At 43.4% G+C, this 12025-nt stretch overlaps 1 protein-coding gene across 2 annotated transcripts in view; it reads left to right on the top strand.

The window, feature by feature from the left end:
* Window positions 1–12025, top strand: part of ATRIP (ATR interacting protein) — a 266785-nt gene that overhangs the window by 83135 nt on the left and 171625 nt on the right. The window contains exon 7 of one of the 2 annotated variants that reach the window (XM_069206686.1): window positions 7922–8008. The exons of the other annotated variant lie outside the window; for it this stretch is intronic. Within the exon in view, the coding sequence (XP_069062787.1) occupies window positions 7922–8008 (87 nt within the window). The remainder of the gene's footprint in view (window positions 1–7921; window positions 8009–12025) is intronic. 2 annotated transcript variants of the gene reach the window in all.

A 12025-nucleotide genomic window follows, 5' to 3' on the forward strand; every position in this document is an offset into this window, starting at 1 on the left:
ACCGGGTTCCAGCAGTCCCGATTCTGTCCAGATGAACACCAAGTGCTCTCTCTTGTGCTGCAAGCCCAGACAACAGCCACTTTTCCCGCCAGTCGTACTGTTCTCCAAGACCGGGCCAGAGGTCATAGACAAAAGGCAGCAGGCATCTCAAGTGGGGCTCCATCCCCCAATGCAGAGATGGTGCTCTGCAAGGGGTCCCGCAGGGGCTGACCTCACAGCAGCCCCCAGTCCACTAGGTCAGACAGCGCCTGGTCTTGCCGCTCCCACCAGGAAGCGTAATCAGGAGGAGCTGGCCCACCAATAGAAGTCTCCTCTGCAGCGTCAGGGCTGGCCAGCTCACCACCCCTCTGTGGGTTTTGCGAGCTCCAGAAGCACAGCGGGATAAGCGTCTCTTCCCATGCTGAACCGACCGATTCAGCAAAACGCTCTGCTCATGCCGGCTCCTCCAGCCACGGTCTGACTGGAGATCACCCAGGGCACAGCCTGGCGCCATAGGCCCAGATACCGGCGACAGCCCTCTCCAGATGCTTCAGCCCCACAGTTCAACCCGAGAGCCGCGGGCCAGCGACGTCCAGCCGAGCGATCCCTTCTCAGCACCCTTGAACATCCTGCAGCACCCTGATTAAGTGGAGAAGTCACTGGCCCACAGCGGCGTGTTTCTATCACGCTTCCTCCATCTTCAGCAGCTTAGCCATGCCCCCTTTCTAATAGTGACTTCTCCTAAATATTTATTATATCCTAAATTTACAAATAGCTTGGATTTTGAATAATTATTTTAAAACAAAGTAGTTGAATCATGTTTTTGGTCTCAGCGCATGTGCTGTCTCAAAAAGATATGTTGTATATACTTTAAGGGCTTCAGCCCACCCATAGGCTTCCCATTTGGTGGCTCCATTGTTGCTCTTATATTCTTTCTCCCCATTTGTCCATGGCATGCATTTGTCATGCAGCTTCCTGTGTTTATCCCTCTCAGAGAGAATGGACAATTACACCATCCCTCCACAGATTACATTTTAGGAACTACTTTTTACTTTGTTAAAGAGCACTGAACACAAGCACTCATGTAGGAACAGCAGCAGCATCTAGAAAAGAGACATCACCCGAATGGAAGCTCCTCATCCGGGATCTTGGACCTAGTAAATACTGAACCTAAAGTGATGATCCTCTTCTTTATACTGAAACACATGCTAGCCTTCAGTAACAATATTCACAGGGGTTTGTGTATAAATCAACTTTCCTGATCTGCAGTGATCAGAATTGTATTTTCTTGGTTCCTTCCAGCACAACTCCAATTGCAGGCATCCTACTCTCCCATGTGCCAGTCCTAGCTGCTAAGAAATACAATGTATCTTTTTGTATACACAATGCCAGAAAATAATATTTGTAAAAAAAGCTACAGTCCACATAATACCACTCAACCCCATAATGCAACAACACATAATTACAATCTATCCAGTACTCCTAAATACACCCCACATAAATCCAACAATCAATATAAATACACTCCACACCATGGCACATAATTCCACTCAATTTAAGTTTACTCAAAGCCACACAGTTCCATGCCGCACACTTCAATGGCACACTGTTGCACTCCGGACCACTTAATTCCGCACCAAACCACATAATTCCACTCCACAACACAATTCTACTACACACCATATCCATCCAAACCACACAACATAATTCCACTTCACTACTTGCCACTCAACAGCGCACAATACCACTGCACATAATTACACTCTGACAATCTGATTCCACATAATTACAGTACACTCAGTACCACCTACTTAGTATCCACATAGTTCCACTGCACGCCATTCCACATAATTCTACTGCACATAACTCCACTCAACACCACACAATTCCATAACAAACAATTCTAATCCAACTTGCATACCTCCACTGCACACCACATATATCCACTCCACAACACACAGTTAAAAAACATTAACCTTGACAACGTCTATAGCTCTCGGATTGCCAAGACTTATTGGCTTTGCCAATTTGTGTTCTAGCTTGTCCCTAACCTAAGGTACCAGAATTAATATTTTAATTTGTAGACTAGTTTTCCACAAAGGATGGCCAGAGCCTTCCACAGTGAAAATAACTTTTGGGAGCTTGTCTCTGGAAGAACATGCAAACTTTGAATTTGTACATGCTCCACTTTTAAATTCCATGCACTCAACCTTGTGGGCTTCATGGTCTACATAGGAGTGACTTATTGATATTTAAAACCGAGTTTTTACCCTGTCAAAAGGGTAATTTGGACAGGCTGGACTGCAGCAGATTTCAAACTCCAGCAGTCATGCAACACTAGTAAGCCTGAAGCCATGTTTTCCTTGTCTCTCTTGTGGATGGCACAATAAATGCTACAGCCCACAGGTGGCATTTAACTTTCTATGCCATGGGTGGAGCTTCAGCACCATATACCATGGTCTTACAGGAGAGTTAAATATCTCATTAAAGGATCAGCCTGTTTCTCCATTTTTTTTAAGGGGCTAGAGCCCGGTATGCAGGCCCTAAACCCCAGCAATAAAATTCAGAAAATAACAATGGGGGCTGCCACTCAAAAAGTTTCATTTTCTCAACTTTCCATCAGTAACGTTCTTTTTAGGTATGCTGTATCTAACCACAGATTCTCTACTGCCCTGCACGTCCTTGTTCTGTGAAGTAGCCTCTTTTTAAGATCTAAAATGGTACCAAAAAGTGTCTCACTTGCACCCTGCTCTATGCAGAGGACATCTACCCAACTTAAAAAGGTCAGAGGCTAGTTTTTGGATCACTGTCAACCTCAGGTTGTCACGATTGATCTATATCTGCAGGCATGGAGAGATCAAGATAGAAACTGATGTCACTGTGCAGGGGCGGCCTTTTATATTTGGCTTTGCTCCTTTACTTCCGGGGCCTAAAGGAGGGTGAGCCAGCAAATTAACAGGGCGAGCCCAGCTAAGGGGATGAATTGTCTCTAAGAGCCCATGCATGAGTTGAGCCTTTTAAGTGTTTTGGCATGTAAATCCTGCAACAAACAACATGTTTATGGTTTTCAGTATGCTGGCAGCTGTGAGCAGTTCTGTAGGTCACATTGTGGTATTTTTTTATTATAGCCTGCTTAGCTGGATACCACACTGAGTTGTCCAGTGTGACATTTTGTATATAGTTATAGTCCTGAAGCTGACATGTTTGGAGGGAGAGAGAAATGGAGAGATCTGTTGGGATGGGCATTTTTACTTTCATCCCATATCTTTATTGTGAGCTATAAAGAAGCTGTCAGAGTGTATAGATATTTGTGACCCTCAGTGGTGGACTAGATTAAAGTCCTCTGATTGTGTGATAGATCTCTTTAGTTATTCCATGCTTAATCATTTGGTGATGTCTGTTTTGTTTTTTTGGCTGTACTGTACTGTTGATGGACAGCTCTCGTAGCGGATATGTTTTATGTTCTCTTGCTGATATGTGGGATGGTGCAGTTATCTTGGAAATAGCCATGTTTTCAACTGTTTTTTGGAAGTGTATATGCTCCGGGATGCTTTACATTCTGGCTGCGAGTGAGTTCCAGAGGGTGGTGCTTGTACTGAGAAAGCAGTGCTTTCTACGGAGGAGCACAGTGTTCTGTTTTGTTTGTATTGCATGAATTTAACTTGTTATAGTGTTGCTTTTCCTTGGGAGATTCTGCAACACAGGTTCTCTTGAATGTTGCCTTTCTAGTTTTAGGTAGCCAGTGGAGCGAGAGCAGGGCTGGGATCATGCGTTCTCTTGGGGAAAGGTGGAAAATAAACCTTGCTTCAGAATTTTGGATGCGTTGAATTTTACTCATGATGAATGAGGGTGAGCCAAGATGTGGGCTGTTTGCATCGTCAAGCTTGCAGATTATGAGTGTGAGGACGACTTGCAGTTCATTTTTGTATGCAGTATATGGAAAGTAGTAACAGTGTTCTCATTGTATTAAAGGCTTTTTTTGTGATGTTGTTAACTTGTAGTATCAAGGATAAGTCTGATTCCATGATTATTCCCAGCTCTCTTACTCCCCTTGATGTTGTTTGAGGCGCCTCAAGTTCTTTAGGACACACAGCGGTACGCTATTTTTGTTTTTGTCCATGGGTCATAATCTACATCTTTGCAGTATTGAACTTTAGATAGTTATTCACCAACCATGTGTTTATGGCACTAAAGCAGTCATCAACTTTTTAATTGTAGAGGTCTTCCCAGATTATCCATCTTTGATATAATTTGAGTGTTATCTACATAGTTGTAACAAGTGATCAGGCCTGGTAGGTGTTTTAGGTAGATGTTGAATAATAGAAGGGGGCTGATGGACCTCAGAGGGACACCACAATGTTGTATGTGTGTGTGTTTGGGGAGCGGATGTGGTAGGTCTGAGAGATAAGAAGCAATCCATTTTAGAGCATTATCGTGGACCTCGAGATTCTGTGATCTTTGTAGTAGTGTGTGGTGGTGGACAATGTCAAATGCAGCTGAAAAATCTGGAAGAAGCAAGGCAGCTACTCTGTCTTTTCCACTATCAGCTCTGGATCATCCCAGATGGAGGTCATGGCTGACTCTGCGGCCATGCTTGGCCTGATGTTGGACTGTTGGTCTGACATACAATCATTATGTTCTGTTCAGCTTGAGAATTGAGTAAACACTGCTCTTTAAAAAATGATTGATAAGAATGGCCTATTTGATATGGGCCTGTAGTGTGCTGCGTTGGAGGGATCAAGCTTTATATTTTGAGGAAAGGTCTAATGTATGAGGTTATCAGTTGAGGTGGAAATAAACCTAGTCGCAGGAGTTGTTGGGTAGCCATCTGGCTACCTCTCCTGCCCAAGTTGTGCAAAGTATATCTTTAAAGGTTTTTTGGTGGTGCTGGGCCTGAAGATGGCCCTGATGGTCTGGCTACAATGAATATACTGAGAAAATCTTTTTGTGACAGGGTTTTGAAAGTATGCTTAGAATGATGATTATTGTCTCTTCCTATGGTGGGTAGTTCAAATGGTGTTTGTATTCCCCTTAAAGTAATTCTCAATCTTTTTTTAAGTTTCCCGATAAACTCATTGGAAATTCTGTCACACAAGTCTTGTGATTGTGGTGTTTCTTGTTTTGTGAATCTGGATTGCAAATTCTGTTAGAATGTTGTAAAGTTCTTTGGAGGGGCAGTTGGCTTCAGTTATGTGTTCAAAGCAGTGGTGTCTTTTTTTTTTTTTTTGGTTCAGATGGCTCTTCTGTAGACTCTGTTATGATGGCACAATGGGCCTTTAGTCTGTTTCATCACTTTATTTCTTTGCTTGCCTTGCAGAATGTGGAGTTGTGTTTTCATTCATTTGATGTTGTCATTAAGCCATGTGGTATTCTTTTTGTGAGCAACCCTGGATGTTTTTTTTTGCCATTGGTTTGTCCAATGCAAGAGAGAATCATTTGTAGAAGCTGTGTATGTCTCTCGGCTACATGTTTATTGGGATTCTTTCAAGATGACTGTTCATTTGGGGGCTGTCTAGTTTTTATTCCATTGTCTGTACTAGCGTCTGTTGTTGTTTTTTGGTGACTCGCAAGTGTTGTTTTTGATAGAGCTGTTGATCTTGATAGCTGTGATTGTGGTTAACTTCTTGTTGTCCAGCCATATATTGAGGCTTCCTAGAGTGTTTAGGATTAGGTAGTCCGGATGCATGTTTGTCCCTGTATCTAGTAGGATATCTTTAAAGATGGCATTTCTGCATGGTGTATATATCTATTTATTAAGAGGAAGGAATAAGTTGTAGTTAGAGTGGGGAGACATCTTATCATCAAGGATTCACAGCCATCCGTGGTGAGGTTTTCAATTAGTGTTTGTAGTGATTTTCATGGACAATAGCCAGGCCCCCTCCAATTTTACCAATAGAATATTTTGTTGATGATGAGAAAATCAGGTGAGTTGGCTTAATGTTATGTGCGTGCAAAATCTTCACTCAGCCATGTTTATGTAATAAAGGTAATGAAGGTGAGTTCTGGTATCTAGAGAGTAAGGCAAAGTATTTTTTGTTGATGCCTTTGAAGGGTAGCTATTTTAGTTTTTGTTTCTTCCTTCTTGTCTTTGTGCTTTGAGGTGGATGTGTTTTTGTAGGAGCAGGGGCATAGTGTATTTTGGTGTGGCTGGTTTCAGTGGGTATTGTGGTTGCGGCTTTTGGGAGGAGGTTCAGGGGAGGTTGTTAGGTTAGAGAAATTAGATTTTTGAGATGTCTGTATATTGTGGGCTTTCTGTGGTGGGTAATGGTGTTGCAACTGATGTTTCTGGTGATTTTAAGTGGAGTGTGGGGAGTTACGGTGGGAAGGTATGATTAGAACACCTTGATAATTAGTTTCCTTCTGGCAAGTACAGTGTTTGTAAGTTCTTTGGGTTGTGTGTTTTTAATTGATTTATTGTTTGTGATAACTTGTGTGATGTTGGTGTTGTGGTTGTTTTAGTTGTTGAAAAGGTTAAATGCTTGATGGGGTGTTTTATTAGTATTCCAGTAAATGTATATAAGAGGTGGGCATTTAGTGTAGGTGTAGTTTAAGGAGTTCTAACAGAGAAATGTTTTGTAAATGAGTGGTTGCTTACTTGAATTTCTGGCTGTAGGCCCTCTTCCGGCCCAAATGGGCAACCGTCTTAACCTGCCGCCCTTTAACTGGACACCCTGAGCCCTAGGGTAAATAACTAGTGATCAGGTGACCGCGGTCCAATAGGAACCCATGCCCTAACCCTAGCCAATTCAAACCCTAAGAGGCAAGTCATCAGTCATGTGCACTGGTTCTTACTGCTCTGTCGAGTAACATTATAGTCTATTAAATAAGCATAATACAGGTTCTTGCATATCACACATACTGAACTCGAGTATTTCAAGTTGCAACATATATGGAATAATGAAGGAAAAAGAGGCTTGGTGAAATATTTGCCTGAGATTACACAATTTGGTCAAGGAGCGAAGCTGGATTTTCTGGTTTCACTCTGTGCAATTCAGTCACTAGATGGTATTGCTTTCTCCTGTTTTACATGAAAGGTTGATGTTTATCTTTAATTCTCGTTGCATGGAATTAGGGAGTGGGTTGCAGCTAGAAGCCATGTGAAGGCTCCGCTCGTTTTGGGCTCAAGGGTCCAAGAGGACTTTGACCTGAGCCAGCGATAGTTATCTGGCTCGAACCTTCAGTGGCTTACCTTCCTGTGCTGGGGTAGCACAAGGTGATGGTCCTATCTAACAGTGCCATCAGTTGCCGTGCTGTATCATTTGCTTTAAGAATTCCAAATCTAGTCTGGGAACTGGATTTATTCTATAGGCTAGGAATCTGTGGTTATAGTATCAAGGGAATAGAGTGTTACATAAGGTAAGTAACTTATTCTTTTATGATTATTCCAATGTTATGGTCATTGCCTTAAAAATCACTTGTGTTTTGGAGGATCTATTTAAGCGCTGGGAGGCCCTAGAGTAGCTATGCGCTATATCAGTTTGTTAACATAATATAAATGCACACCACTTTTTTTAAAATTTCAGTTATGTTACATTACACAGCTAATTCTTTCACAGTTTAACAATTGAAACCACTTTATAACGCAATCCCAGATACAAGGAAATGCATGGACATTCAGCAACATAAATGTCACTGGTTAACACAGGTTTCCCGTCAATGTATTTATGCTCCATATGTGAGCACTTACAACACAGATGGTCTCTTCTAGTTTCCCCAACTCAAAATATCTTTCTGCTCCATATGTAGCCTTATTCTCACAAGATCAGGTATCCTATGTATAGGTCTTCTTCGGTGAGAGGTCCTATTGCAGATTTGTACATTCAGCTGTATCAGTTTATCGATCACTGACGTTTTACTTCTTGTCCAAGGAGTCATTGTACAAAGACTACCAAAACGGTGGAGGATATTAAGTTCTACAGACCGAATATTCTTTCTTTTTCAGACCCCAGAGTTCTGCTCCTAGAAACCAATCGAGAGAAGACTCATGAACCTATTTCATATGCTTGTGTTCAAAGACAAAATACTCAAGGTAAATGGGAATGACAAAGGTTCAGTATGTATGCATTGCTGATTAAGCATTTGATAATTCTTACTACTCAGAATGCTGCAGTAGCTAGTGAATGCGGTACTACTCCAGCACTACAACATACTGTTTCTACTTTACTATTTCCTATAGCACCCCGTACCTTACATATATGAAAGCCAGCTGTAGAAGACATGCTTGTTATTTTAGAAAGCAAAAAATACTGCACTTTTCAATCCTCCAAACCACGCAGTTCAGGCCATCCTGCCCTATTTTGTGGGTATCAGATATTCCTTGGCATCAAAGCAAATTGTATTCTTAGTCCTCATAGAATGAGGATGACCTAATGTGTTTGTAGAGCTCAGGATGTCTGTTACAAGAAGACACCTCATTGTTGAGAGGACAATTGGGAGAAAAGATGGAAAACCTGGAAATTTGTTCACAGTACTGCAGTAGCTCAATTTGATGTGTGTTAAAAATGGCAGGGCAAAAGCTGTTTCCTTGTGCCAAATCATTCTTCCACGATTAAATGTTATTTAGCTCAAGTGTAATATAATGCTTTATCCCTGGAGAGGTATTAAGGTATTTTACAGGGAAGCAAACAGTTTCCAGATAAGAGTTAAGGAACACCAAAAAACAAAAGGTATAGAGCGAGCCTGTGTAGGAGGCTGGCCCTCTATATAGTGTGTAAAGCTAGGCACAGTGTGCAGGGGGTCCAGGCAACCACACGTTGGTTTACAGGGGTAAAAACTAGATCACCTAATGCTCTAACTTTTTAGGTAGCTTGGTCGTGCAGTTAGGCTAATCTTGGAGAAGTGCAAAGCATTTGCTGTACTCAAGAGTATCAATCTTGCAACTCACGCACTCAAAGGAATAACTCGAGACCAATTTATAAAAATAACTCTTATCTCGAAAAGTACTTAACTAATTAGTCTTTTTGTACGTTGTTAGGCACCATAGGAATCAATGGAAGATCACTTTTAAATATACATATAAAATCGTACAGTTGGTTTACCCAGTTCTTCTTTTGCTGGCTGGTCGAAGTCGTCGGTGGGCACACTGTGCCAGCTGGGGAAGTTCGGGTGGCTCCCGGTTCCGGGAGGAGCAGCAGGAGAAGGTCTCTGGAGCTGGTGCAAGGCCACTGCGGGGGACCACTTGGAAAAACACTGCACACGTAAGTTTAAAGATGGTTCCTTGGAGTCCCCCTGGAGTATCGAAGTTGCAGGGAGAGGTGGAGAGAGACCCTTATGACACAGGGGGGTTCTTCGGTGCAGAGTACAGGGCGGCTGGGTTCAGATTGAATTGGTGAGCCAGAAACTGTGTGCAAGGATGCCCTCAGAAGCAGGAGGTAAGCTGGTTCTAGGGTCCTTTGCAGGGCAATGGAGGCACTCTGGCGAGAGGTCCACGATGTTCCTGAAGTTCCTCGACTGGGGCTTCCTCCTGGTCTTTTTCAGCCCCAGGCGTGCTGGTTTTCTTGGTGTCCGATGTTGGCTGACCAATAGCCAGGGTATTGACATGGTTTGACCACTGGAGGGTGCAACGCCATCAAACATGCCACAATAGCAGGGTTTGTCCTTGTGGTTGTCGGTGTTTAGTTTGGTCCAGCTGCAGCATCAGGTTCGGGATTTAGCAGTTGGTCAGTGAAGTGACCCTCACTGGCTTACTGGTTTCTTGCTGTTGTAGAGTGGTACCTCCACTCTGGAGTGAGTTCTATGGTGATGTTTGAAGCCTGGAGGTACTCTGGGGTGCTTTAGAGTTTTTCCAGTTATCCAGCCGCTCCTCAGCGGCGATTGTCGGGTCCTGGGTGCAGCAGACAGGGTTCGGCACCTTTTCTTTGTTGCAGCAGGTCCACAGTTCTCGTGTCCTGGACCTTATTGGTGCTGGTATTGTTTTGTCTGTCGAATCTGATTTCCTGGTCTAGGGATGCCCATTAAATACCATAATTAGTAGGCATTTTAGGGAAAACCTGGTAGTGACCAATGGGCCACCCACTAAGTGACCACTTTCTGTGGGAAATGGTTGCTTCCCTATACCTGGTTGGCTATTTTTCCTCCATCCAAGATGGAGAAAAGTGAAATAGAGTACCCACCTCTCAGGCAACACCTTAAGGGCCACTCCTTCTACCCTTTATGTATTTTCCTGCCATTGCTCCTGCCAAAGGGGGGTGACCATCTGCTGCTAGCAGCAGGCCTGGGGGTCGAGTTTCAAAGGAAATAAGCCCCTTGAAGCTTGCTGCTAGGGCAGTACACATTCCTGAGGGAAGGTACTCGGATGTTTGGCTGCCCCCAGTCTGTCTATGAGCTCATCAGCTCTTGGAATTGGGTGCGCATCAGTTTTTTTTCATAGAGTTGAGGCCCCTGTAGTCCACACAAAACCTAATTTCCCTTTTCTCCCCTTTGGAGTGAGGTTTGGGGACAAAAACTACTGGGCTAGCCCAGGAACTGTCAGAGGGTTCAATGACACGCGAATCCAGCATCTTTTTAACTTCTGCTTGAATACTCTCTCTGACATGATCTGACTGTCTATAAATCTTGTTCTTGACAGGCAAGCTGTCACCAGTGTCTACACGATTGGTAGATCAGTTGGCTTTTCCAGGTGGCACAGAGAATTATCCAGCATACTGGTTGAGGACTTGCCTGCAGTCAGTTTGCTGTTGCTCTGTGAGGTTGTCTGATAAGACCACTCCATCCACAGAACCATCTTGGGGGTTGCTGGAGAGAAGATCAGGGAGAGGCTCACTCTCATCTTCCTTTCCCTCACGTGTAACAATGAACATGGTCACATCAGCTCTGTCATAGATGTTTAGATGGTTAACATGTATAATTCTTTTGGGGTTTTTGCAGCTGCCTAGGTCAACTAGATAAGTGACATCCCCTTTTCTTTCAAGTATGGGATGGGACCCAGACCATTTGTCCTTGAGGGCCATTGGAGCAACAGGCTCCAACACTCAAAGTTCTGCCCTGGTTGGAACTCCACCAGAGCAACTTTCTGGTTATACCAGAGCTTTTGCAGCTGCTGGTTGGCCTGAAGATGTTTGCTGGCTTCCTCCACGTACTCAGACATTCTTAAACATTGGCCAAGCACATAGTCCACAGTGTCTTGCTTGGGCTCTTTGAGAGGCTTCTCCAAGGACTCTTTAAGCACAGCAGGTTCTTCAGTGAGGGCACAGGGTGGCCGGGTGCAGAGCGAATCGGGGAGCCAGGAGCTGTGAACAAGGATGCTCACAGAAGCAGGAGGTAAGTTGGTTCAAGGGTCGTTTGCAGGACAGCAGGGGCACTCTGGCAGGAAGTCTAGGGTATTGATGACAATCCTCGACTGGGGCTTCCTCCTGGTCCTTCTTCAGCCCTGGGTATGTCGTAGTTTGGACTCTTGCTCTGAGTAAGACTGCTGGTCTCAGGATGACAGTACTTTCGTTTGTAGGTGACTTAGGGCCATATGTACGAACACATTTTCCCATTGACACAGAATGGGAAAAACCCTTTGCTACATCTGGCCCTTAGTCTCTTCCTACAACTAGTTGTAACTGTTGTCCAAACCTTACTGGCTTACTACCAGTACCTCACCAGAAACACAATAGTAAAAGGTGATTTGTAGCAGTCGCTTACGCATGGACTCCAAGTACGATATCTCAGGGTTGTCGTGGTTAAACAGAGATTACCCTTTTCTCATAGATTTATTATGTCTCATACAAACAAAGGCAATAACACAGATGCAGTGAAGTTATAATAGTTTTTATTCAACATAACTGCAATTTGTGATAAGTTGCATGAACTGCAATGATTAGGATAATGAATATACCAAGCAACAATATTGTGAAGAAGAGAGTCATTGTTATAAAGACCCCCAACATTGTGCAATATATGAAAGAAATATATGTATATGTAAAAGATGGAATAAGCCCTAGTACCCTAAGGAAAATAGGTCTAACCTCCTACCTAAAGGAGAGCTGGGTTTGTTAAACCTAATCTGCCAAAGTCGTGTCCATGAGAGGAGCCCCCAACCCTCGTTACCTTGGAATGAGGT

The sequence above is a fragment of the Pleurodeles waltl genome, chromosome 9, assembly GCF_031143425.1.
Source record: "Pleurodeles waltl isolate 20211129_DDA chromosome 9, aPleWal1.hap1.20221129, whole genome shotgun sequence".
Lineage (NCBI taxonomy): Eukaryota > Metazoa > Chordata > Amphibia > Caudata > Salamandridae > Pleurodeles > Pleurodeles waltl.